This window comes from Psammomys obesus, unplaced genomic scaffold (genome assembly GCF_907164565.1).
Source record: "Psammomys obesus unplaced genomic scaffold, mPsaObe1.curated_primary_1811, whole genome shotgun sequence".
NCBI lineage: Eukaryota > Metazoa > Chordata > Mammalia > Rodentia > Muridae > Psammomys > Psammomys obesus.
In genome coordinates, this window is record NW_026596039.1 from 24,860,086 (window position 1) to 24,886,692 (window position 26,607).

At 43.7% G+C, this 26,607-nt stretch overlaps 1 protein-coding gene across 1 annotated transcript in view; it reads right to left on the bottom strand.

The window, feature by feature from the left end:
• The window catches only part of Eddm13 (epididymal protein 13), a 30,186-nt gene extending 7,017 nt beyond the window's left edge, over positions 1-23,169 (bottom strand). The window contains exons 1-8 of the mRNA XM_055621920.1: positions 23,085-23,169; positions 19,212-19,251; positions 17,431-17,432; positions 8,803-8,829; positions 6,550-6,606; positions 6,072-6,104; positions 2,197-2,205; positions 646-672 (exon numbers count right to left, since the gene is read on the bottom strand). Coding sequence (XP_055477895.1) covers positions 646-672; positions 2,197-2,205; positions 6,072-6,104; positions 6,550-6,606; positions 8,803-8,829; positions 17,431-17,432; positions 19,212-19,251; positions 23,085-23,169 — 280 coding nt within the window. The remainder of the gene's footprint in view (positions 1-645; positions 673-2,196; positions 2,206-6,071; positions 6,105-6,549; positions 6,607-8,802; positions 8,830-17,430; positions 17,433-19,211; positions 19,252-23,084) is intronic.
• Between the last annotated feature and the right edge of the window lie 3,438 nt (positions 23,170-26,607).

Consider the following 26,607-nt stretch of genomic DNA (forward strand, 5'->3'; position numbering starts at 1 on the left):
GTGTGTGTGTGTGTGTGTGTGGTGTAAGGTGTGTGTGTGTGGTATGGTGTGTGTGTAGGGGTGTTGTGGTGGAGTTGGTTGTAGTATGCACATGGGGGTCACATGGGGGATTGTGGTGGTGGTGGTGCAGTTATGAGTGGAATGAATGTGTGTATCAGAGTGCACACGTGGAGGTCAGAGCAGAGTCGATTCTCTCTCGCCACTGCTCTACTTGCAGCCCAGGGATTGTACTCAGGTCATTAGCTTTGACAACAAGTGCCTTTTCTCACTGAGCCATTTCTCCAGCTGTTTGTTTGTGACAGGGCCTCATGTAGTTCAGGCTGGCCTTGAACTCATAAACTTCTGATCCTCCTGTGTCCACCTCCTGAGTGCTGGCACTATAGGCCTGCACCACCTCAGTCAGCTTGCCAGCTGCACCTGAGTACATATTTCACACATCAGATTTCCTGTTCTGTCTCAACACCTACAACACAACTCATCACAGTGAATGGAACGTTGCTTGAATACATGAAGTCATATGGTTATGCTGTTAATGACGGTAAGGTTGAGGAATATAGGGTTCAGTGACATCTAAAGGCTCTTCCAACTCCCAAAACTAATAGCTCTATCTATCTAAAACAAAAAATGATGAAGCCACCAACTCACCATTCAGCACTTGGAGGCTCAGCAGACCTAAGACAATAAAGAAATGCAAATAGAATCACAAAGGTAGCCACATAGAACCCAGGTCAACAGGGCCCACAGGCTGACCCAAATCCCTGACTCCTAGCAAGCCCTGCAGAATTCTGGCCCGCTTGCCTGCTTGCCTGCTTTTTTGCTTGCTTACCAGCCTGCCTGCCTCCTTATCTGCCTGTCTGTCTCTTGTTTGCTTGCCTGCCTGCCTGCCTGCTTGCTTGCTTGCTTGTCTGCCTGCCTGCCTGCCTACTTGCTTCCTTACTTGCTTCTGATATAGGAGAAACTGGGAGTTTCCTAAACTTTCTTAGGAAATATTAAACTATACAAAGCAGAAATTAGCTAAAGGAGCTCTCTGATTCTTTTATCCAGAAGAGCATGATTCTGCCAGGCAGACAGGATAACCTCATTTGACAGCTGCCTGGTAAAGCAGCCCTAGTCAATCTCAGGATAACTATGACAATATTTTACCCTGTAACTGCTCTCAATCTGTCCAAACAACTAAAACTTAGCTTTTCTTTCTCTCTGTAAAACATGTTTAATTGCTCAAAATATAACCACTTGGGGTGGTGAAACTAAATAAGAAAACAGGGTTTTCTGTTTAGAGCTGGTTCCCTTCTGTGCATTAGCCAGAACCACTCAGACTCATTTAAAGAGTTTTTCCTTATTAATCTCTAAGTGGTGCAGTGATTTCTCACTGGGAGGGCTTGTCAAGTCTATAATATATTCTTTAACACTTTCTATTTGGGGGGTACAGTCTCATTGTGTTAGTTCTGGCTGACCTGGAACTTACTATGTATGTAGCCCAGGCTGGACTCAAACTCACAGAGATATGCCTTCCTTTGCCTTTGGGATTATGCTCAGCCTGGCCCCTCTCATATCATCATCATCATCATCATGTGTGTGTATATGCTTACATACGTTACTATGGGCAAAGCATATTTATAACAAGCACACAGATGTCAGAAGATAACTTGCAGGAGTCAGTTCTGTCCTTCTACCATGTAGGACCTGGGGCTCCAACTCAGGCTGTCAGGCTTGGCAGCAAATGCCTCTGTCTGCTGAAGCATCCCACTAGCCTGCTAGTCTCTCTCTCTCTCTCTCTCTCTCTCTCTCTCTCTCTCTCTCTCTGTGTGTGTGTGTGTGTGTGTGTGTGTCTGTGTCTTCCATGTGCATAGGCATGCATGCATGCCAGAGGTCAACCCCAGTTGACATTTTTCAGGGCTGTCTGTCTTATTTTTAGAAACAGAGTCTCTCATTGGCCTTGAGCTCACCAAGTAGGCTGTATTGGCTGGCCAGTAAGCCCCAGAGATCCACCAGTTGGTGCCTTCCAATCACCAGGATTATAGGTGAGTACCACCAGTCCCAGCATAGGTGCTGGTAACTGAATTCAGGTCCTGAAGGTTCAGGGAGTCCTGAGCCCATTGGCACCACATCTCAGGTTCCCACCTCCCTACACACTCTGATTCACAAGAAAGCAGCTTGTTATACAAGTCCAGAGCCCACACAGAGTGAGCTGCTTACCAAGGATCTCTATGGTCCATCCAGGAGGCAGGCAGTAGTGATGAGTTCAGGATCCATGAGAGAGGAGACCACAGAAAGGAGAAATAAATCACAACATTAGTTGGTGGGAGGTAAGGACCAAAGAAGCTGAGGGCCCAGGACAGTGAGCCTTCGAGCAGAGCTGAAGAGGGCTGGCCCAGAGACCTAGAGGTCAGAAGAGAATCTGACGGTGATGAAGGACAAAAGGAATAGGTAAGGCATTTTAAATGTATTTGTACCTTTACATTTTTATTTATTTATTTTATGTGTATGTATGTGTCTGCACACCACATATATAATTGGTGCCCTTGGAAGGTATTGGGTCCCCTAGAACTGGAGTTACAGATAGTTTTAAGCTGCCATGTGAGTGCTGGAAATTGAGCTCAAGTCTACTGGAAGAGCAGACATCCTTACCACTGAGCCATCTCTCCACAGCCTCCAATGTTAAAAAAAATAATTGTTTTTATTTGTATGTGTGTGTATGTGTCTCTCTCTTTGCATGTGTGTGGGGGGTTGTGCATGTGTGCCACATAAATGCAAGTGCCTGCAGAGGCCAGAAAAGGGCATTAGGCCCCAGGGATCTGGAGTTACAGTGAATGTGAGTCAAGTTTATCTGTCTGTGTGTGTGTGTGTGTGTGTGTGTGTGTGTGTGTGCGTGTGTGTGTGCGCACATGTAGAGGTCAGAAGACAACTGATAGGAGTCAATTCTCTCTTTCCTCTGGAGATCAAATTCAGGCTTAGCTGCAAGCTCTTTTACCCTCTGGGCCACCTTGCTGTTCCCATACTTGCCTTTTTGAAAATGAGAGTAATGCATTCCCACTCTACCCCCGACGGTCTCCGCACTGATGGTGGGCCTCCTGGTGGGAATTAGGAGCAGCAGGTAAAGAAGAAAAATGTAAACTTACGTTTCAATACTGTTGAAACAGGAGCATCAAGGAGAGGAAAATCCAGGTAGAGGTGTTGGGTACCAGTGGAAGTGAAGATCCAAGAGGAAAAAGGGGTTAATGATGCCTGTCCCTCTCCCATCCCACCTGGAACATCCTCAGCAGAAGCCCTCCCCACAAAGGACATGGAAATATCCAGTCCAGGGACACAGGTGAGTCTGTACAGAGATGCTGGATTGCCTATTACCTGCCTGCTTTAAGACATTCATCCTTGTGCCTGAAGTCCTCTGGCCCTACTTTTCCCAAGGGATTCGTGCTCCAGCTATTTAAAGGGCACCAAAAAAGCATTTCTACCTTTCTCTCTTTCAGGAAGGAAAGCCTGGCTCTTGGATTTTTATTTTGTTTTATTTTTCTACCTATAAACATATACAACTCCTGCTATCCCATGCTCTAGGGCAGTGGTGCAGTTTGAGAATCTGCTCAAATCCTGCTGAGTCCAGTCCCAGACCCCACCATGCAGCCCCTGGAAGTGGTTGGAGCTTGAATGCCACCTGGAGTCTCCCCTTAAGTGAGGTAAATTCTTCTAAAAACAGCTTTTTCTTCTCCTCCCTCTCCTTCTTTCCTCTTCCTTTCCCTCCCATCTCCTCCCTTTCCTTATCCCTCTTGTTCTTTCTTTCTTTCTTTCTTTCTTTCTTTCTTTCTTTCTTTCTTTCTTTCTTTCTTTCTTTCTTTCAAAACAGAACCTCATGTAGCCCAGGTTAACCAAGGCTAGCCTTAAACTGCTAATCCTCCTTCCTCAGCCTCCAGAGTGCTGGGATCATAGGCATATACCACCATGCCTGGCTCCCTTCTTTCTTGTTCTTCCTTCCAAACATCTGAAAACACTCAAGTTACCCACAAAAAGGAAAAAACTATAAAAACCTATTTCTTTTGCTAGGCATGGTGACATATACCTGTAATCCCAGCACTCAGAAAGCTGAGGCAAGAGGATCAAGAATTTGAGGTCATCCTTGGTTATATATGAAATTTGAGTCTAGCCTAAGCTACTTGAGACTCTTTCCCCAAACAACAGACACCAAATGACATCAACAATAAGAGAAAAATAACTTACTTTTCACTGGAGGGCGCATTGGAAGCAGAATCAAGGAGTCAGTTGGAAAAGAATGGGCAAGAGAGTAGAATGAATTAGTACCTTCTGTCCCTGGTACTTTCCAATTTTCCTTCATAAAATATTTTAAAAAGTGTTGGGTTCTGTTTAACTAACTTAGAGAGAAAACCAGTCTGCAGAGCTCCCGAGCTGATAAAGCTACCAGTCTTCTAGTCTCAGCCTTGCCTCTTTCTACGAACATCAGCAAAATCTAGAGCTATTTTGCATGTACACTTGCACAGGCTGAACATCTCTCATCCCAAAATGGTCCAGTCACAAGCCTCTTGAGTGCCAAAGTGATGCTCGAATAGTTTCACTTTTATTTGGTTTTACTGTTTTTCTAAGGTTTATTTCACTTCTATTTATGTGTCTATGTCTGTGCAAGCATATTCTATGTATATGCCCTTGGAAGCCAGATGGAGTTACAAGCAATTATAAGCTGCTTAGTGGGTGGAACCTAACAGATCTTCTAGGAGAACAGAAAGTGTTCCTAACAGCTGAGTCATCTCTCCAGTCTCCATCTAATTTTTAAAAAGATTTTATTTATTTATGTATGTATTTATTTTACATATATGGATGCTCTATCTGTAGATCACTTGCATGCCAGAAGAGGGCATCAAATCCCAGTATAGATGATTGTGACCCACCATATGGTTGCTGGGAATTGAACTCAGGACCTCTGGAAGAGCAGACAGTGCTCTTAACTGCTGAGCCATCTCTCCCCTGTTTTTAATTTTTGAGAAAGGGTCTTCTCATTCCTCAGACCAAGGCTATCATGCAGCTCATTTTGTAGTTGGGATCCAGCCAACCCCTCTGCCTCTGTCTCTCAAGAGCTGGAATTACAAGGGAGTCACCACTTGTCAGTTTGAGAGCTAGATGGTCAGGGTAAGAGATGCTGTAAATGTTCACAATTCTGAAAATGTCTGAAATTAGAAACACTTCCAGCCTCAGGCATTTCAATTAAAGAAAACCCAAGCTGAAGTAGACTAATGAGAAGCAGATTCTGGCTCAGTCAATCAGAAACATCCAATATACTTATGTTGTACAATCCAATATACTTATGTTGTGATGGCTTGGACCATGTAAATTAATGGAATTGCTGTGACCCACTCATCATTCTTTCTGTATTACTGTCCCTTCATCCCTTGTCTTCCAGCCTACCACCCTGTCTGCAGAGTTCCCCAAACTGCTTCTGGTTTTTCTCTGCCTAAGTTGTAAATTATTTGCTCTAGCCAACTATTTTATTGTGGTACTGGGGATTCAGTATAGTTTTATCCATGCTAAGAAAGAACTCTACTGCTGAGCAAAACCCCAGCCCATCCCTGGAGGATTCTAGGCAGGTGCTCTACTACTGAACTCTACCCTCTTTTTACTTTTTATTTTGAGACAGAATTGAGTTCATGACTATGCTGGGCAGTACAGTAAGAACTGTTTTGAAAATAAGAAGTTAAAGGCCAGGCAGTGGTGGCACTCACCTTTAATCCCAGCACTCGGGAGGGAGGTAGAGACAGGTGGATCTCTTAGAGTTTGAGGCCAGCCTGATCTACAGAGTCTACAGGACAACCAACGCTTCACAAAGGAAACCCTTTCTCAGAAACAAAACAAACCAATCAAACAAAAAAAAGAGAAAGAAAATACAAAGTTAAAAAAAGTATAGCTTTTTTTATTCTCAGGGTATAGCTCATCAGTACAGCGCTTGTCTAAAATTCCCCAGTGAGGGCCTGGGCTGTGGTTCAGTGGTAGAGTACATGCCTAGAACACATGAGGTCCTGAGTTCAATCCCAGGCAGTATGGGGCAGGGATAGGGGAGTGTTGGTGTCATAAGCTTTCACAATACTTACTTTCTTCTTCTGTCCTGTCTGGAAGGAAGAATGAATGCAGCCATGTTCAACAGAGGTACAGAGAGAGGGAGAGAGAAGAGTGGAGGTGAAGGTGGGGGTGGAAGAGGGAGGGAGAGATAAAGAGAGAGTGATTTATTAATAATTTTGCCTGACTGGTCAGAGACAAGAGATGAGAATACAATCAGATAGCAGGTAACTCAACTCTCTCAACTGACAGGGACTGGAGTCTGCAATCATTCTTTCTCCTAAAAAACATTTATGGAATAGCTATTGTATCCTGGGCATAAGCAAGGTTTGCATGAGACAATATGTACCCCAATGAAAAAATTCCATTGGTTTTCAGGAGCTTGTAGATTAGGGGGGAGTCAAAAGCCTCTGAAGTGGGTCAGAGGTGGGAGTAGTGTATTGGTCGACCTGCAGGGCATGATAGGAACTTATAAAGGGATGGATGGTGGTTGCTGACCTGGAGTGGTTACCAGGGGAGGTGTCTTGGAGGAGGATATGATGTTTTGTCTGAAACCTGAAAGATGAGCAGGGGTTACTGAGTGGAAAAGATCTTGGAAGGGAAAGGGAAAAATTACCCCAGACATGGGGAAGAGTGTTGATATTGTCCTACCTGGAAGATTGCGGCTGTAAAAGGACTGAGAGACATGATTATGGTTGGATGATGCAAAGACATGCGAGTAACTTTAAACATCCTGGACTCCATTCTAACAGCAAGGGAGGCGTTGCTAAACAAACCTGTGTTCTTGGTTCATTCGCCTCCTAGCTGTGTGACCCTCTTCTGCCCTTTTCTTATCATAAAAACAAAATCAGGAAGATTTGGAGAGATGGCTCAGCAGTTGAGAACACTGGCTGCTTTTGCCATACACTGAAGTTCTGATTCCCAGCACCCACAGGGTGGCTCACAATTTCCTGTAACTCCAGCTCCAGAGGATCTGATACCCTCTTCTGGTCCCAGTGGGCACTGCATGCACGTGTTTCGCAGACATACATGCTGGCAAAACACCCTGTACACATAAAATAAGAAGAAATACATTCAAAAGAAGAAGGAGGAGGAGAAGAAACAGTGCTTGAAAAAGACATCCAGCACTGACCTCTGGACTCCACAGTTGTATGCACTGATACAACCATGCACACACTAATGTGCACACCCGTGATCTCGTGCATATATTCACATACACACAATGGAATCATATTCAGACGTGAGATCACATCTGTGATCTTATGACTCTGGAGCAGAGGCCGATGCACTGGAAGTTCAAGAGCAGCTTGGGAATTTCTCTATCTTTGTCTCTCGTAGCCCTGACTGTCCTGGAACTCACTTTGTAGATCAGGGTGACTCTCAGAGATCTACCTGCCTCTGCTTTCCAACCATTGGTATTCAAGGTGACCCTCACCACATCTGGAGAGCTCTTCTCTCAAAAAAAAAAAAAAAGGAACAAAGTAGAACAACCGGCCTTCATAAACAGGCTTCCAGAATGAGAGATCACTGTTAAAAATTGAAGCTGTCTTGGGCAATCACACACAAACACACACACACACACAGCACAGCCCAAAAATACATAATAACATGGCATCATCTGCTCCCCCTCTTAGAGATGTCATGAGAGAAGGAAAAATCAGAGGAAGATATGAAAATCCATTAGCTCATTTAATGAGCTTAATAAGTTTTTATCTTGGTCTTTTGAGACAGCATTTCACATCCCAGCTTGATTTGTAATGGTTTCATATTGTCTGATGCATGGGACCTAGGAACTCTTTAGAGATGAATTTCCTGGCATGTCTGTGAGGGATTTTCTAGATAAGGTTAATTGATGCTGGAAGACCCACTCTAAATTTGGGCAGTATCATGTCGTGTGCTGGGGTCCCACGCTGAGTGAAAAGAAGTAAGCAAGCAGAACGCCTGTAGCCACCACTCTCTGCTTCCTGGCTGTGGATGTAATGTGACCAGCTGCTTCGACTTCCTGACACCATGGTTTCCCCACCATGCTACCCCTCCATCTGTAAGCTAAACAAACCCTTCCTTTCCTAAGCTCAGGGTATTCTGTCACAGCTATGAGAAAAGTAACAGATACAAAATTTATATTGAAAGGGCACATGTACCAATGCATGCGTGTGGAAGTCACATGATACCTTGCAAGAGTTAGTTCCCCCTTTTCACCATGTGGGTTCCAGGAACAGAACTCAGATCTTCAGACTTGCTAGCAGGCACTCTCACATTCTGACCCATCTCGCTGTTCCAAATTTCTCTCTCTCTCTCTCTCTCTCTCTCTCTCTGTGTGTGTGTGTGTGTGTGTGTGTGTGTGTGTGTGTGCATGCAAAGGCCAGAGGAGGACATTGGTGTCCTGTTCTATTTTTTTCAATCTTACTTCCACGAGACAGTCTCTCACTAAACCTGGAGCTCACTGTTTGTAGGTTGGATCTGGTAGCAAGTATTTTGTTTTATTTTTTGAGACAGGGTTTCTTTGTGTAGCCCTGGCTGTGGTGAGCTCTTTCTGTAGACCAAACTGGTCTTGAATTCAGAGATCCACCTACCTTTGCCTCCTGAGTGCTGGGAATAGAAGGGTGCGCCACCACCGCCCAGCATAAATGGTTTTTTAACTTTAAATTTAAAAGCAAATAAAGCATGGGATTGGGCAGTATGTGAGACATCTTCTAGCCTCACCCAGTCTTTATCCCTGCTTGTGAGCTGAGAACATAGATTCACACTTACCATCTGGGGACAGTCTGCTCATCAACCCTGAGGAAGAAGACAAAAAACAAATTATGTCAACCCACAGAAATCACAACATAAAGAAAATCCACAGTGAATAGACTTTCCAAGTCCATTAGACTTAACCATTTCTGGGGGAAGCGTGGCTATGGTGCCTAAGTACTGAGGCCAAGGCTATTTATGATGGCACAAGGGGGCCATAATAAGTTCAGTTTGTTTTTCTCCTTTCTTTCTTTCTTTCTTTCTTTCTTTCTTTCTTTCTTTCTTTCTTTCTTCCTTCCTTCCTTCCTTCCTTCCTTCCTTTCTTCTTTCCCTTTCCTTCTTTCTTTCTTTCTTCCTTCCTTCCTTCCTTTCTTCTTTCTCTTTCTTTCTTTCTTTCTTTCTTTCTTTCTTTCTTTCTTTCTTTCTTTCTTTCTTTCTTTCTTTCTTTCTTTCTTTCTTTCTTTCTTTCTTTCTTTCTTTCTTTCTTTCTTTCTTGATTTATTTTTTTATATATACAGTGTTCTGCCTGCCTGCCAGAAGAGGGCACCAGATCTCAATACATAGATGAGCCATTATGTGGTTGCTGGGAATTCAGGACCTTTGGAAGAGCAGCGAGAGCTCTTCTTTCCAGCCCCAAGTTTGGTTTTCTTAATGGCTTTTTGTCCCCAACAATAGGCAGTAGGTTTCCATTTCTTGGTGGCTTTTTGTCCCCAACAGTTTCCATTTCTCTGATATGTAACCCATTTTCCCTCACACCAGGTGGATCTCTCTGAGTCTGTAACACCCCAAGAGCAAAGGAAGTTGGGACACACGCTTTAACCCCAGCCAGTCAGCCAGTCAGATATTTCTGCACTTGTGGACATAGACAGAAACTCCTGCTACAGAGGGGACACATAAACAACTTCAGACCAATGGAAAACAGGAGGACAGAAGGAGAATCACCAGGTGGGACACCCTAAACCCAAACAAAACCCCAAACCTTCTTAGAGATGGTGGGCGCCTCAGGGTAACTTATCTACCTAACAAATCTGCAATATTTGCCATTAAACTTTCACAATGTGCCAAGCTGTTTTCCTTCTCTAACTAATGGAGAAAGGAACCCACCCACCAAGCAGTATCACCAGCACTTGCAGCAGCGGCTCTCAATGTGTAGGTCATGATCCCACAAGGGTCACATATCATATATCCTGCAAATCATATATTTACATTATGATTTATAATAGTAGCAAAGTTACAGTTATGAAGTAGCAATGAAATAATTTTATCGTTGCGGGTCACTACAGCATGAGGAACTGTTTTAAAGAATTGCAGCATTAGAAAGGTTGAGAACCACTGATTTATTTAGAGTTTCCTTAACAGTCTCTCAACCCTTTGTCCCAGATCAGTCATATAAAACATCATTTGCCTTCAGTGTGGTATGACTATCAAGTCAGTAAGCAATTTCATCATTGTGCAGATATAGAATGGACTTCCTCAAACTGATATGCTTATGGCAATCAGTATGTAGAATTAGGGTCTGCCAGAGTGTGTGCAGCTCATCACTGAAAGAGTATGTGACCCAACAACTAGCTGTTATGCAGTACATGATCCCACTAGATTCTGAATTTGTTCCATCTTTGGGGTTCCATCATCACGCTAAAAACTTACCAATTTTCTATGTGTATGTGTATGCTCAGCTGTATGTAGATGCACATGTGTATGTATTGGGGTGAAATGTCAACCTCAAATGTTGTTTGAGGAGCCACTATCTTGTGGGTTTTTTTTCTCTAAGATTTAATTTTTAATTATGTGTATGAGTGTGGGCAGGCACATGTGACTGCAGTGCCTTCAGAGACCAGAAGAGGGAGGCAGATCCCTTGAAGCTGGACAGTATGGGCAACTGGATATGGCTGTTGGGAACTGAGCTCTGATCCTTTGGAAGAGCAGTAGATGTTCCGAGCCACGGAGCCAGCTCTCTAGCCCCTGCCCTGTTCTTTATCTTAAAAGTGAGGAGTTACTTGTACCACAGGGCATGCATGGAGGGCAGAGAATAACTTGATGGTGTTGGTTCTCTCCTTTTACCCCGTGTGTCTCAGAAATGAAGTCAGGCCATCAAGCAGCAAACACTTACCTCCTGAACCCTCTTGTCAGCCCCGTTTAAAACTGCACATGTGACTATTACAAATAAAGCTGCAATGAGCATGGTTGAGAAAGGGCCCTCGTGGTAGGATGGGGTAACCTCTGGGGTACATTCCCAAGAGTGGTATATATAGCTGGTCTTGATGTAGATTGATTCCCAATTTTCTGAGGGACCACCATATTTCAGCCTTATTTTAAATAGCCATAAACTGGAAACAACCTAGATGTCCCCCTAACCAAAGAATAGATAAAGGAAATGTGGTAAATAAATAACAAAATTACACAATGGTATATGACTCAGCTATTAAAAACGACATCATGAAATTTGCAGGCAAATTAATGAAACTAGAAACAATCATCCTGAGTGAGGTAACCCAGACCCAGAAAGATAAACATGGATCCCCCTGGAAAGAGAAAATAGAAAAGATTTTACAGGTGGACTTGGGGCAAGTGGGGATGAGAACTGGTGGGGTCAGGTGGGATACGGTAGAAGGTATGGAAGGAGAGAAAGCATTTTGGGGTGATGTAGAAACCTAGTGCAGGAAGCCCTCTGTAGTCCATGGCAGTGACCCTAGAGAAGCCTCCTAGTAATGGGAGATACAGAGCCCAAATTTGTTCTCTTCTATAATCAGACAAGGATCCTACCAGTGGGCCTGGGACATCAACCCAGGCACAAAACCTTGAACCTACAATCTGCCTGCCGCAAGATGAGCTGGGGCAGTGGTGGCACAGAGGGAGTGGCCGGCCCATGACTGGTCCAACTTATGGCCCACGCCACGAAATGCAGCCCATGTCTCACACTGTCTGGGTGGCCAAGAGCCAGAGGCTGGTTAGCCCAGACACCTAGAGTAGAGCCAAATATGACTGGCAAAAAAATGGCAGTGAACTGGTCCCTAATAATATTCTTCTATACTCATAGATTGGTACAGTCCAATCCCGGAGAGGCATTATCCAGAAACTGATAAGAGCAAATGCAGAGACCCACAGTCCAACATTAGGCAGAGACAAGGTAATCCCATAGAAGAGGGGGAGGAAGGGTTATAGGAACCAGAGGGGTCAAGGACACCAAAGAGCACAGCCTAAAGAATCAATTAACCTGGGCTCATAGGGGCTCACAGAGACTGGAGAGACAAGCATGGAGGCTGCATGGGTCTGAGCTAGGTCCTTTGTGTATGTTATTGTTGTGTAGCTTGGTGTTCCTGTAAGACCCCTAACAATGAAAATGAGGTGGGGGAGCTTTCTCTGACTCCTTTGTGTGCTTGGGACCTTTTTCTCCTACTGGGTTGCCAAGCCTTGATGTGAGGGTTTGTGTCCAGTGTTATTGTTTATTGTTAGGCCATGTTGAATGGATATCTTGCTCTTTTTTTTTTTTTAAGGGAACAGAGGAGGGGTTATCTGGGAGAAGGGAAAGGAGGGGGGACTGGGACAAATGGAGGAAGGGGAAACTCAGGTAGGATATAATGTATGAGATGAGGATAAAAATTTTTAAAATATGCATGTGTTTGTGTTTGTGTGTGTGTATGTGTGTACACATACCAGGGTGCATGTATGGAGATCAAAAGCCAATCTTGAGTGCAGTCCATAATTTTTAATTGTTTTGAGAGAGAGTTTTTCAAGCCTGTAGTCCTGGAACCTATTTAGATGAGGCTGGCCTCTGTGGAGCAAGTGAGCCATGAGCTGTGGGAGTCTGGGAACTGACCTGGAGCAAGAGTGAGATTGTGTCCCACTCCTGAAAAATCTCATTTTGAGACCAGCAGGAGTAAGATCACTCCCTTCCTGTTCTGAGCATGCATGCCTTGCACAAAGCCTTTCGACCCCTACCTCTGCCAACCTTGAGGTAGTCACATAGCCTGGAGGACAGGTTTCAGGACATGTCCAGCTGGCACTTTGGCATTTCTCTTCATGCAAATGAAGCATTTCCAGCACCTCAGCTCCAGCCAATGGTGTACAGTCAAACAAAAAACTCCTACTCACTTCCCCAAGGTTTATATAGCCCTTATTCCCCCAAATAAAGAGAGCAGTTTCACTAAAAACCTCTCAGAAAAGGTTGTTTCTCCCACAGTCAGCAAGGACCAAGACCCTGCTAAGTCACCTGCCTGGTTAGGCTTCTTTCCTTCCAGCACCAGTGTGCAGTGCTGTCTGGATGCCCTGAGGCCAGAAGACAACCCAGTATGGCAGGCCCAGAACTCAAAGAGACCCTGTGTCTGCCTCCTGAGTGCTGGGATTACAGGTATGCACCATACTACAACTGTCTTCCAGAGCGCAAATTCTTGCTCAATGTTTTCCATCGAACTTCCCAGTCCATGACATCTGTCAGTGTGACTCAGACACTTACCCACAATTCCTGATGGTATCGGAACCAGACGAGGTGACATGGAGGTCGAGATTACAGATGACGCACAGAATGTTGAGTCAGATGCATCATAGACACAAAGCCATAATTAGAAAACCAAAAACAAGGTCAGACTCTGGGGGTCTGGGAACATGTTGGAAAATGAAATCTATAATGGTTCGTGGTGCGTAGTTAGGGATGAAGCCCCAGGTTTCATGAGATTCCCAAGAGTCCCTTTGCAACAGATTTGGGGGAGGAGTCAGTGAGCTGAGAATGGCAGTCAAACAGCTTGTCCATAGCTATGCTGGAAGGAGAAGAAAGGCTGCTCTTTGCTGACACTGGACAGAGTTACCAGGCTTGTTTCAGTTTGATCTGGGGATCCCTAATCTCCACCTTCTGAGGTCAAGATTACATGTGGGATACCATGCTCACTGGCATTTATTATGGGCTTTGGGAATCCGAGCTCATCTTCTAATGCTTCCGGTAAACAAGTGCACTAACCACTGAACAATCTTTCCAGCCCATGTGACTTTTTCTATCTGAATGTGTCTGGTCAAATTAGATCCAGGGCTTATCTAAAGTTTTCTCTCTGGCCAATTTGCTTTTGTTTCTTTCTCATTCTGAAGCTTGTATAAGCCATTAAACAAGGAAGGCATTTTTAGGGACAAACACTTTCAAAGTGTTCTTTCACTTTTCAGTGAAAATTTTGTGATTAGTCAGACGTGGTAGTGCACACCATTAATCTCAATACTTGGCAGAGACAGGTGGATCTCTGTGAGTTCAAAGCCAGCTTGAGCTATATAGTGGGCTCCAGGCCAGTCAGGGCTATATACTGAGACCCTGTCTCAAAAAACAAAACAAAGCAAAGAAAATTTCATTATTAAAGATGAACTATAGAAGGCTTCCAGTCTACTGTCTTTATGATGCAAACAGAACATGTGCAGAGATGTTCCTATCAGTAATCTTAAAAGCACAAGCTGAGCCTGCTTGTGTTTTTAAGATTTCTTTCTACCATGTTTGTGACTCAAAATGGACATGCACAGATGTATCCTTGGCTGCCATCTTTAACTTTTCTAACATGACCTTAAGCTAAACATGCCCAAAATGGTCTTTCATGGTCCCTTCCTTAGAAAGGACCTTCAACTAAGCATTCTGGGGATTATACCTTCCATTAAGTGCTTTTCTATTTGACTATGCATGGACTTCTTTGTTGGAGGAGGGCACCACTCAGGAAATCACTATTGGCTCTCCTTGCCTACTGCAGGTAATAATTCTTTCTCTACTCTTTTGTTTCTCAGCTGAGTTTGCTTTGAACTCACTCTCACCAAGATGCAAGCCAGTTATATATGGACTAATGGAAAAAAAAAACATTAAATTCTGGGGAATGGGTGGAAGAGTAGTGCTTGAGTTCTATCAAAAGAGGTAGTCTAGATGCTTATAGTGTGCAGGCGATTCTGCTGGCCTACCCTCAAGGATCTAGTAATTGCTTACGCCCTCACCTGCCCCCTTGCTCAGGTGTGTGTGTGGATCAATAAAAGGACCTCCAGCCACCCCCAGCTCCTTCTTCTCTGTTCCTATGCTCTCTCTCTCTCTCTCTCTCTCTCTCTCATTCATTCCCTTTCCCTCTCTCTCCCCCTTTTCTTCCCTCCTCATGGACTGCCTCTACTCTTTCCCAGGTCCTCATTCCTTTCCCTTCCCCCAGTAAATCTCCTTTATGACAGATCTACTGCATGGCGTAATTTCTTAGGGGCACAACTTGGCATGGCATCCCCTTGACACATTATATTTCATAACACTAGCTACTTGATTTCTCTTCAGTACCTAGATTAGAAGCAGGGCTATGGACACAGGAAAATAAATGCTGATTTAAAGTCAGCTGATATTGTTTCTAGAACATTTCTAGGCAACTAGTATAGATGGGGAAGAAACTACAGAGAGATTTTTACCTTTCAGCACTGTAGATACACAAGCATCAGGAAGGATGAGCCAGGACCAATGGGAGCGTTTGTCCAACCAAAGTTGAGAAGGAATATGGAATCAATTAAGTCGTCCTTTATGCATCAGTGCACTCCGAAGATCCCCAAATAGGGTAAGGAAAGAGAATGGAGAGCTTTGACATAGCCTCTGGTTCCTCCATCTCTTTGAAGATACATTTATTCCAGAAGTGAGAGCTTATGGGTACAAGTTACCTGGGGAATGTGAACCCTCCCTGTTCTGCTTGACTTCTGGGAGATTAGTAGAATATGGGCTCCATAACAACCAACTGTTACCTTCTGTGCTCACCTGGAGGGCAGAATGCTCACTTCTTAGCAAAGAAGAAAACCTCTCTATCCTGAAGCTCACCAGTGAAGACAGAGGCCACCCTGACTATACAGAGTGGGGTTCCCAACTGGGTCAGCTCATTATCTTACTGACATTAATATCAAACCATAGTCATGAAAACCAACAAAGACCCTTTCTTCCTCTCTTGCAAGCACCATTCCTATAGGAGCTGAGAGGATGGCTGGCCTTGAAGTCTATCCCATCCCCACCTCATGACCTTCAGACCTAGATTGAATGTCCATGTTCAAGTTGAGTGTTCTCTGAGTCTGCTCCCACAGAATGTGATGGTCTGATGTTTGCCCCTTTCTTTTGTCTCCCTGAGTAGAACCCACCCCTACTCCAACTCTTGTTCATTATATAGAGAAGAATTGTGACTTACATTTGACTGGAAGAGGAGCCAAAACCAGGACCCAGTGAGTCAGCATGAAAAATAGAGGCAAAGAAGAGGGTAGGGTTAATATAAATGCAAACTACCTAAGTCTCCCCAAGTATTTTTTGTTTCCTCATGGCATGGTTGCATGCCCATTGTTATACAGCAAGGGGCTTTTATCCAGTGGTAACACTGCCAAAAGTGTCCAGAATCCTCTGATGTTTGAATAAGAATGACCCTACAAGCTAATATATTTGAATACTTGATCACTCAAGGAGTGGTACTATTAGGAGGTGTGGCTTTGTTGGAGGATGTGTGTCACTAAGGGGTGGGCTTTGAGGTTTCACATGCTCAAGCCAGGCCCAGTGTCTTGCTCCTCCTGCTGCCTGCTGATCTAAATGTAGAAATCTTAGCTACCTCTCCAACCATGTCCACCTGTGTGCTGCCATGCTTCCTGCCACGTAGGTAATGGGCTAAACCTCTGAACTGTAAGCCTGTCCCAATTAAATGATTTCCTATATAAGAGTTGCTGCATTCATTGAGTCTCTTCACAGCAGTAGAACACTGACTAAGATGCCTTCTTTAGTGTTGTGGTTTTAAAATTAGCTTTACATATATAGGTATATGTATATACATATATGTGACCTAGTGACAAACAGATACATAACTATACAGATACAGAGCTACATTCACACAGTCGGCTCTCAGTATGCATCTCTCATTCATTATCAGGCTGCTCAGGCTCTGCATCCATTTACTAGACTAACCAGAAACAATTTCTTGCACTTTTATAACTCTGTTTGATTATCAATAGTTAGTTCTTACAATAAATATTTTAAAAATATTTTTAAGAGTGCCAATCATAGTAATTTATATCTACAATCTCTGCACTTGGTAGGCTGAAGAAGGATGATTACCACAATTTCGAGGCCAGTGTAGGCTATAGAATAAGACTTTCTTTTGAAAAATAATGGGCTGATGAGATGCCTTAGTGGGTAAACAGTGCAAACCTGAAGACTAGAGTTTGATGCCTGGAATCTATAAAAGGTAGAAGAAGAGAACCAACTCTGCTGGTTCAGAGTTGCCCTCTGTTCCATTTTTTTCTCACATTTTTGAGATATTTATTTATTTATTGGGTTTTTTTTTTCAAGACAGGGTTTCTCTGTGTAGCCTTGGCTGCCCTGGACTTGCTTTGTAGACTAGGCTGGCCTAGAACTCAGGGAGATCCACCTCTCTCTGCCTCCCAAAGTGATGGGATTATAGGTGTGTGTCACCACACTTGGCTTTTTATTTATTTTTATTTTATGTATATGGGTGCTTTGCCTGTATGTCTTTCTATACACACTTTGATGCAGTGCCCTCAGATGCAAAAAGAGGACATCAGATTCCCTGGAACTGGAATTATAGATGGTCATGAGCCCCCACGTGGGTGCTGGGAACCAAGCCTGAGTCCTAAGGAACAGTCAGTACTTATAACCACTGGGCCATCTCTCCAGTCACTAACCTCTACATTTTAGCAAAATCTTTATTAATTTTTATTTTATGTGTATAAGTGTTTTACGGGTATGTATATAAGTGCATTGCATGTGTACCTCATGCCCTTGAAGGCCAGGAGATGTGCTCCCCACACAATTATGATGAATAAGATAAAATAAATTGCAGAGGATACCTTGTAGGAGTTGGTTTTCTTCTTCCACAGTGGGTCCTTGGGGGGGGGGGTTGAACTCAGGCTGCCAGGCTTGGTGGCAAGGGTCTTAGCCCACTGAGCCATCAAGCTGGGTTCAGAAGTGAATATATGGGCCTCTTCCCAAGAGAGTCAGAGAAAGAATGGCTCAGTGTGGGGCTTCAGAACCTGGATCTGACAACGCAATTGCATGATTTGTTTGAAGTGCTCAAGGCATGCTAAGTACCTAATGCCTGTTGGTTCCTTTTCTCTATGTTCAGTCAAAAATAATAGCATTACCTTATATTTGCACAGAAAAGTCCTTTCCAATTATTCAGTCCAGCTAAATACTAGGAATTTTCCTAGGCCATAGGAATAAAGATAGGGGTCCAGGCTTTCTGAGAACTCACAATCTCAGAGACTTTTCTCTCTTCCATGTGTCACCAAGAAATAATTCTCAAAGGACCAGCCAAGGATCATTGAGTCATTCCTGGGACTTTTCACAGATGTGATAGTTGACTGAATTAAGGGACACTTGGGTAGCTGGAAAAGCATTATTTAATCTCTGTCTTAATGTTTCCATTGCTGTGAAGAGACTCCATGACCATGGCAATGCTTATAAAAGAAAGCATTTAATTGGGTCTGGCTTACAGTTTCAGAGGTTTAGTCCACTATCATCATGGCAAGAGAAATGGTGGTGTACAGGCAGACATGGTGCAGGAGAGATAGCTTAGACTCTTACATCTTGATCCACAGGCAGCAGAAGGAGACTGTGTACCACACTGGACATAGCTTGAGCATAGAAGACCTCAAAGCCCACCCCAATAGTGACACACGTCCTCCAACAAGACCACACCTACTCCAAAAAGGCCACACATCCTAATAGTGCCAAGCATTCAAACACATGAGTCTATGGAGGTCATTCCTAGTCAAACCACCATAATCTTATCATTGCATCAGTGGCTCATGGTGTGTCAGCAGCACCAGTCCTTCCTCTTCTTCTGAAACAGAAGCTTATGTGGTTTGGCACTTGCTTCAAAAAATTATGTGGCCCCAGAGTGTCAGAAGGGGTGTATGCTGTTTAGCAGGCTGGAGAAGGAAGGGGGGAAATCCTTGCTCTCTTACAACTGTAATGTTCTTCATCTCCTACCTTTGGAAATTTAAACTCTAGTAGGTTCTGCACCTTTGAGCCTCCAGGGTTGATGTCAGTGGCTCCCTGGGCCCATGGGCCTTCACCTTGGACTAAGAATTATATCACTGGTGTCTTTGTTTCTGAAGCTTCAGGTTTAGACTGAGCCAAACTACCTTCCTGGTTCTCTAGCTTGGGATGGTCTGTTGTGTGCCTTCCCAGCCTTCACAATAAATCCTTTCCCACCTGTCTTCTATTCTATTATAGAATATTTTAGAATATTCTATATATTTTATTTCTTATCAATTCTGCCTCCACCTGATATTACAGACATATTTCATCATGACTGGCAGCTGCTTACTTTTTAATCGTTATTTTATCATCCTCAAGCCAAGATTTTATAACTGATTGAAGCTCCACCCTTCCTCAGGATTCCCACAGGATTCTCCACACCCAACATAATCTAAAAGGAACCATCTATGAGAGCACAAACATGAGATATCTACAGTTCTTACTTTTTTCTTCCATTGCAACTGGAGGCGAAAGCATCATTCATGTGGATTCCATCAGGACCAGGAAGCAGGTGCAAGGAGAGAATTAGACAAAGACTCAGATCACTACAATCATCTAGACCACCACAGCTGTCATGTCTTTGGAGTCTAGCTAATACACACAGATTATGTCAAAGTTTCTCAGGTTCATTCATTTGCTCATACACACACACACCTGTCTATTCATCTATTATCATCTGTCTATCACCCATCTGCTTATCTATCCATCAATGTACCTATCATCTACCAATCAATTCCCGACTTACTCATCTACCCATACATTGTATACCTAGCCATCATCCATCACCCATTCTATTATTCACCTATTCACTCATCTGTCTATTCATCTGCATCTACTCATATACCCATAAATCTATCCAGTATACATTTCCATTCATTCATCCATTCATATATCTATCCATTCATCAACAACTGTTCATCATTCGTCCATCCATCCTTTGATCCATCTACCCACATATATATTTCATCAACTTTCCATATGCTCACCCACCCATAAATATATCCATTATCCATTGATATATATTTCTACCCACCCATCTGTTCATAGATCTGTTCATCCATCCACTCACCATACACTTGTCCATCATTCATCTACCCATTTATCCATCCATCCACCCATTCACCACATATTTGTCCATCATCCATCCACTTATTCTTATACTCATTTACTTAACCCACTATCCACTTAAACAACTGTACATCAACTTAACCACCCATAAACTTACTCATTATCCATCCATGCATCCTTCCATATACCCACTCATTCTTCTTTCCTTTCCTCCATCCATCTATCACTGCACATCTATCATTTACCTGTCTATCATATACCTATTCTTCTCTCCATCTACCCATCCAACATTCTCTTGGTTCATTCTCTGATCTATGCATAAGGATTAGGAGGCACATATAAACTGGGCTCTGCTCTGTTCTGTAGACATATGCTAAGCTGATTGGAGAAGAGTTACTGATAGAGGAGTAAACAAAATATTCTATGTGGTTTTCTTCTGGAACTAGCAACATGTGGATGCCTCAAACATTTACAGGTACTACAGTTTTAGTATGTCTAGAATAGAAGCTGTGATTGTCCACATCCCACCCATCAAAAGATGATTGATACATAGATATATATGAATCCACATCGATGTAAACATTCAAATAAATCAATCTCTTCTTTTCATTTTTAATTTTTACTTTATTTTCAATCATGTGTCTTGTGGAGGGGTATGTACACATGAGTGAGGGTGCTTGCAGAGGTCAGAGCCATCAGATTGCCAGAGTTACAGGTCCTTGTGAGCTGCCCAGTGTGAGTGCTGGGAACCAACCCGAGTTTCTCTGCAAGATCAGTATGTACTCTTAATGACTGATCCATCTCCCAAGCCCAGTGAATCTCTTACTTAGGAATTTCAATTAGTATGTATAGAAGGGATAAAGAGAACAGAAAATTTCTGTTGGATAGACACTGCTACTGTAGTGTCTCTTTTAAGGTAAGATCTACAGATGGCTGTTAAAATAGATTGGCCAACGTGAAAAGAAAAAGAGTACATATGTATAGTCTCACTATCTCCCCCATATATTTATCAATTACAAGAAGGTAAATAGAAACAGGCAGTGGAGAAAACTGATAGACAACATTCTTAATGAAGAGATCATCATAACATTATAGGTAAGATAACATCATAGGTAAGAGACAAACCATCATCAATTGCTTTGCTATAATTCATTCACTGAAGGAACTGAGGGTGGCAGGGGTGGTTCCATTTTGTTTCTCAGACTCTATCTTAAGTTGACTGACCTTGGACTGACTTGACCCCTACCTTTGGGTTCTGTTCCGAGAAGGGCCACATGGCCCTCTACCCTGCAGGTTGTTGTGAATACCACAGAATGTGTAAATAGATAACTATAATCAGGCCTCCACCCCACAGGTTGTCAGATTGTCATAAATGCCACAGAATGTGTTAGTGGATCCTCCACTCCACCCAGCAGGCTATCTTAGATATCTGTCGGTTTGGCCAGGTGGCTTGGAACAATTAACCTAAAGGTCATCTCGATTGCTGAACCCCCCACCCCAAACTTACCCTTCCATGTAATGCCAAGGCTTGGAATTCCCTGCTTGCTGTTTTTCCCTTTAAAAACTCTGCCTCCCTGAGACTCGGGGCCTCACTTTCTAACCTGTTATGTCAGGGAAGATTGGCGGCCTGAGCTTAAGCTTGAATAAAGATCCTCGTGTGAGTTGCAATGGACTCGACTCCTAGTGGTCTTTTGGGGTCTCTTGAATCATGCACAACACTGTGAAGGAGCAGTGTGATTTTGATGTATTCTTGCCCCAAATGCATAATCTCAGTCTAATCATGGGGAAAACTCAGAGAAACTCAGTCTAGGAGACATTCTGAGACTAACTGACCAGACTCATTTAAATGTTTGAAATTCATGAGAGACAGGAAAAGACTGATGATACAGAAGAATACAGGAAGGTGAGATGCCTCAGCAAGTAAAGCTACTGTCCCCCCCAAAGCCTGATGGTCTGAGTTTGATCTCTGGATTCATATGGTGGAAGGAGAGAACCAACACCTAGCTGTTGTCTTCTGACCTTCACATGCACACAATACATGCACAAATAAACAAGTAAACAAACAAACAAATAAATAAAATACAATTTTTAAAATAGGAAAAGAATAGAAAGGAAGGAAAGAAGGAAGGAAGAGGAAACGGAGGAAGAAGAATGTGAGGAGGCAACCATATCCTTCATATGACTCCAATTACCTGTATATTCTGGTTCCCACAGTCTCTCTATTCTACCATTATACCCTCATTCTATCTGCCATCTTTCTGCCATACTGACTGTCCTTAGAGCCTTGAAGGAACTCAGTGTCTTTTAGCTCAATATCTTTTTGCAATGCAGTCCAGTCTACCTGAAACAATCTCTCATCCTTTAGCTGGCTAGCTCTTGCTTCTTATTAAGGTCTGGTCTTAAAAAGTCACCTTTCCAGAATGGTCTTACCTAAAGCCTGCTACTGGGATGTGATCATCTGTTTATCATGAGAATCACATCAAAATGGAGCTATACCTGCCTTTCTGTGATTCTATTTCCAACACTGAGTACAAACTAAAACTTGAAAGTATTGCAGATCTAATAGGGGAAAGAGTAGTGCAGTTTCGTAACAGGACTAAAGTCACTCCAGTGTAGACTTTGGCATCTTTACACTGTAAAAGACTGGCATCCATCTCATTAGCACACTGGCTAAAGGGATGGTGACTTCTAGAAGTGCACAAATGGGACCTCTGCAAAGACACAAAGCAGTTCAGGGAATTCTGTGACTCTGAGGAGCAGATGAGAACGAGATGCTAACTGACACAGGTGGTCTCTCTCTCTCTCTCTCTCTCATGGTGAAAAGGCACTGCTGAAAAACAGTATGTCCATCTCCTTGGAAATGTCACTCACAAGGGACAGATGAAGCTACTAGGGTCTTCAGAGCAGGCCCACCAACACAAGATTTACTAAGATACCAATACCTCCAAAGGCAAATTCACCAGCATGAGGCTCATGTAGCCACTAGTACTTCCAAGGGAAAGGCCACCAACAAGAAACTCATGAAGGTACCAGTACCTCTAAATTCAGGACCAACAATCCAGGACTCATGAAGCTATCTCCATAAGGGAAAAGATAATGGACTGTCTACCCCCAATGTAAGGAAGCCTCTGATATACTTCTGAATTGTTGATCGAATCTAGCCTCCATGGCCTCCCCTTCCTAAGATGCCATGGAGAATGATATGAGGAGTGGGTGGAAGCTTTACCTTGACGAGGAACACAGGTCTCCGTCAGGCCCAGGAAAAGGAGGATCACCAGGGACCTCTTCAGAAATGGCTCCAGGCTGGACATAGTGGGGCCTGGACAGTGTCTCTGGTGTTCTCTATCCAGGTTCAGTCACTCTGACCATTCACTCTTCTCATAGGCTCTCAAGGTAAACTTCACTGCCCACATATGCCCTCCAGCTATCTGGAGGCAGCCATCTGGTGAGACCCATGCCCACGCCAACAGCAGCTGGCAACTGCCCCTTCCCACTGGCACCTGCTTTTTTTTTTTTTTTTTTTTTAGCAATACTCTATGGTAATTATGCTATACCCACTTACTTGTTTTCCAGTGACTCAAACACAACATCTTGTTTGATGAAATCCATGGCTAACAGTGATTTTTGCATTTTAAGTTAAATTTTTTTTTTTTAGTTTTAAAATCTCTTTCTCTTTGTGTGTCTCTCTCTGCCTCTCTGTGTGTCTATGTATGTATGTGTCTCGTGTGTGTGTGTGTGTGTGTGTGTGTGTGTGTGTCCTGGAGTTGAAGTTCTGAACATTTAATAGCCACCCAGCATGGGTCCTGGGAACTGAACTCCAGTCCTCTGCAACAGCAATAAATGCTCTGCTTATCTCAAGCTCTTATTGATGTTGTTTATTTTTTTCTTATATTTTTATTTTATATGTGTGGGTGTCTTGCCTACGTGTATATATGCATCTGGCACATTCAGGGCCCTCAAAAGCCAGAAGAGTGTGTCAGACCCCTGGAACCAGAGTTTGGATGATCGTGAGCCACCATGTGAGTGCTGGGAATCAAAGCTCGTCCTCTGGAAGAGCAGCCAGTGGTCTTAACCACTGATCCATCTCTCCAGCCCTACTAGGTTTGTTGGTGGTGGTGTTTTGAGACAGAATCTCATTTTGTGTTCTGGGCTAGACTTGAATCCATAGTGATCCTCCTGTCTCAGTGCCCCAAGTTTTGGAATTATAGTCATGTGCTACCACACCTAAAACCTTTGTTGTTATTGTTTATTGAGGCAAGTATCACATTGCACAGCCTAGCCTGGAATTTACTGTGTCATTGAGAATGACCTTAAGCTTCTGGCCCTTCTGCCCATGTCTCTCCAGTGTTGGAATGACAAGTGTCACCACCACACCCAGGCAAGCAACTAAGCATGCAGTCAGCTAAACTGCCCCTGGTCCCCTGTTTCTGTTTTACACTTACTTATTTGTTTCCTTGTTTTGAACGGTGTTGTGGGTGTGTGCACATGTTGGCAAAGGCACATGGATGGAGGTCAGGAGACAACTTGATGGAGTTGGTTCTCTCCTACCATGTGTGTCTCAGTAATCAAACTCAGGTTATCAGTCTTAGCAGCAAACACCTTTGCCTGCCTTGCCGTCTTCTAGGTTCTTGTTTGGGTTTACTTTTAAAACAGGTCCTTGCTTTGTAGTCCAGACTAACCTTGAATTTAAGATTCTCCTTTCTCAGCCTCCCATTTTCTTAGATGATGTGAAAAATAATTATAATGGAATCCTCTTGATGAGGAACAGATATGTTTAGGTCAGATGGACTGGGAGGTGATGCAAGCATCTCTGAAAACCACAGCAGAGCTGAGCATGGGAGCTTATGTTTGCAGTCCATCAATTGGGAGGGTAAGGCAGGAGGATCATAAGTTCCCAAGTTCCAGACCAATGAGACCTGTGTAGTGGGAACCTTGGGAGAGGGAGGAGGGAAGGGAGAGAGAGAGAGAGAGAGAGAGAGAGAGAGAGAGGGTGGTAGCCTGTCATAGTGACATATACATTTAATCCCAGAACTCAGGAGGCAGAGGCAGGAGGATATCTATGAGTTTGAGGCCTGCCTGATCTACATAATGAGTTCCAGGACAGCCAGAGCTACTTACTGAGACCTTATCTCTAAAAAACCAAGAGAGAGGGGAGAGAGGTATAATCCCAGGACTCAGAAGGATCAGAAGTTGAAAGTTACCCTTGACTACATAATAAGTTTGAGCTACATGAAATATGTATCAGATGGAAAATAAGGAAGGAAAGAAGGGAGTGAAGGAGGAATAGAGAGAGATGAGGAAAGAGACCTTAGCAGCGGCGCCTGTCTGTCATTCCCACCAGCCGTGAGGTCTTCAAAGGCAAGGACTCTTTTCTCTCTCTACCCCTGATGCCAACACAACACCTGCTACACAAAAGAAACTTGGTAGTTACTGAAAACTCCCTGAGGGTCCCAAATGTTAGTCGTGGGAAAGGTGGGACTGACTGATTTCAAATTCTCTCTGTTTTCCTGTCTTAGGATGGGACTGGTTAAGTTTGCTTCCTGTTGCTGTGATAAAACAGACTGAAAACAACTTGACAAGGAAACTGTTTATTGGGCCTGCAGGTTATGGATCTCAAAGATCTGAGAGAAAACAGGGCGGCAGCTTAAGGCTGGAACCTGGAGGCAGGAACTGAAGCAAAGACTGTGAAGGAACGCTACTTACTGGCTTGCGCCCTGTGGCTTGCTCAGCCCGCTTTCTTATCTACTCAAGACCATATGCCCGGGGATAGCACTGCCCACAGTGGCCTGTTTCCTCTCTCATCAAGCACTAATCAAGAAAATGTCCCTCATAGATTTGCCTACAGGCCAATATGATGAAGACATTCACAACTAAGGGTCTCCCTTCCCAGGTAACTCCAGTTTTTGTCCAGTTGACGAGAAAACCAACCAGCACAAGTGCTAAGGGTCAGGCGAAAAGGGAGTTCTGGGAAGCTGCCAAGGGCTTACAGAGTCTCCCTGGGGCTCTGTCTCAGAACAGGCAGTTATGGCAGGCAAGAGACAGGTGTCAATGGTGCAGAAGCCCTTCAACCCATTGGGAACGAGCACCTAGGTTCTGCTATCATTGATCCATGTCGTGCTGGCAGCACACTGTGGTCCCAGTCTGGCAAGTCAATGTTCTGTGTCCTCCCTCGGGTTCATCTCCAGCAACCCCTTTATTCTTTCATCCCTAGGCAGTCTTCTGTTCTTGGAATTCTAATGCCTCTCCAATGCCTTACTCCTATTTACTGATACCCTGTTCAAACTTGGGAACCTGTCCTTTTCTTTCTTTAGTCCTTTCACAGATCAGTTCTTCCAGCACCTGAGGCAAAGCTCAGTCCATATTCTGAACATTGGGCTAATGAGATCCTCTCCAAACCAAGCCAGGGTGTTCATGACACTGTCTCAAAAGAAGAGAGAGGGGAGACAGAAAGGGAGAGAAGGGTAGAAGAGAAGGAAAAGGAGAGGACAGGGGGAATGGAAAGGCAGGACAAGGAAGGATGAAAAAGAAGGAAAGCAGAGAGGGAGAGGAAGAAACCTCTCTATTTGCTGACTGAGTGACATTCCCTCACCCCTAAACCAGGGTATCCCATTGTCCTCACATGTCCCTGGACACCTAATGTCCTCTGCTGACAAGCTCTCCATCTCTGGTCTCCTTTCCATTTTGAGTCTCCAATTAGGGCAGTGGTTCTCAACCTTCCTAATGCTGCAACCCTTTAATACAGTTTCTCA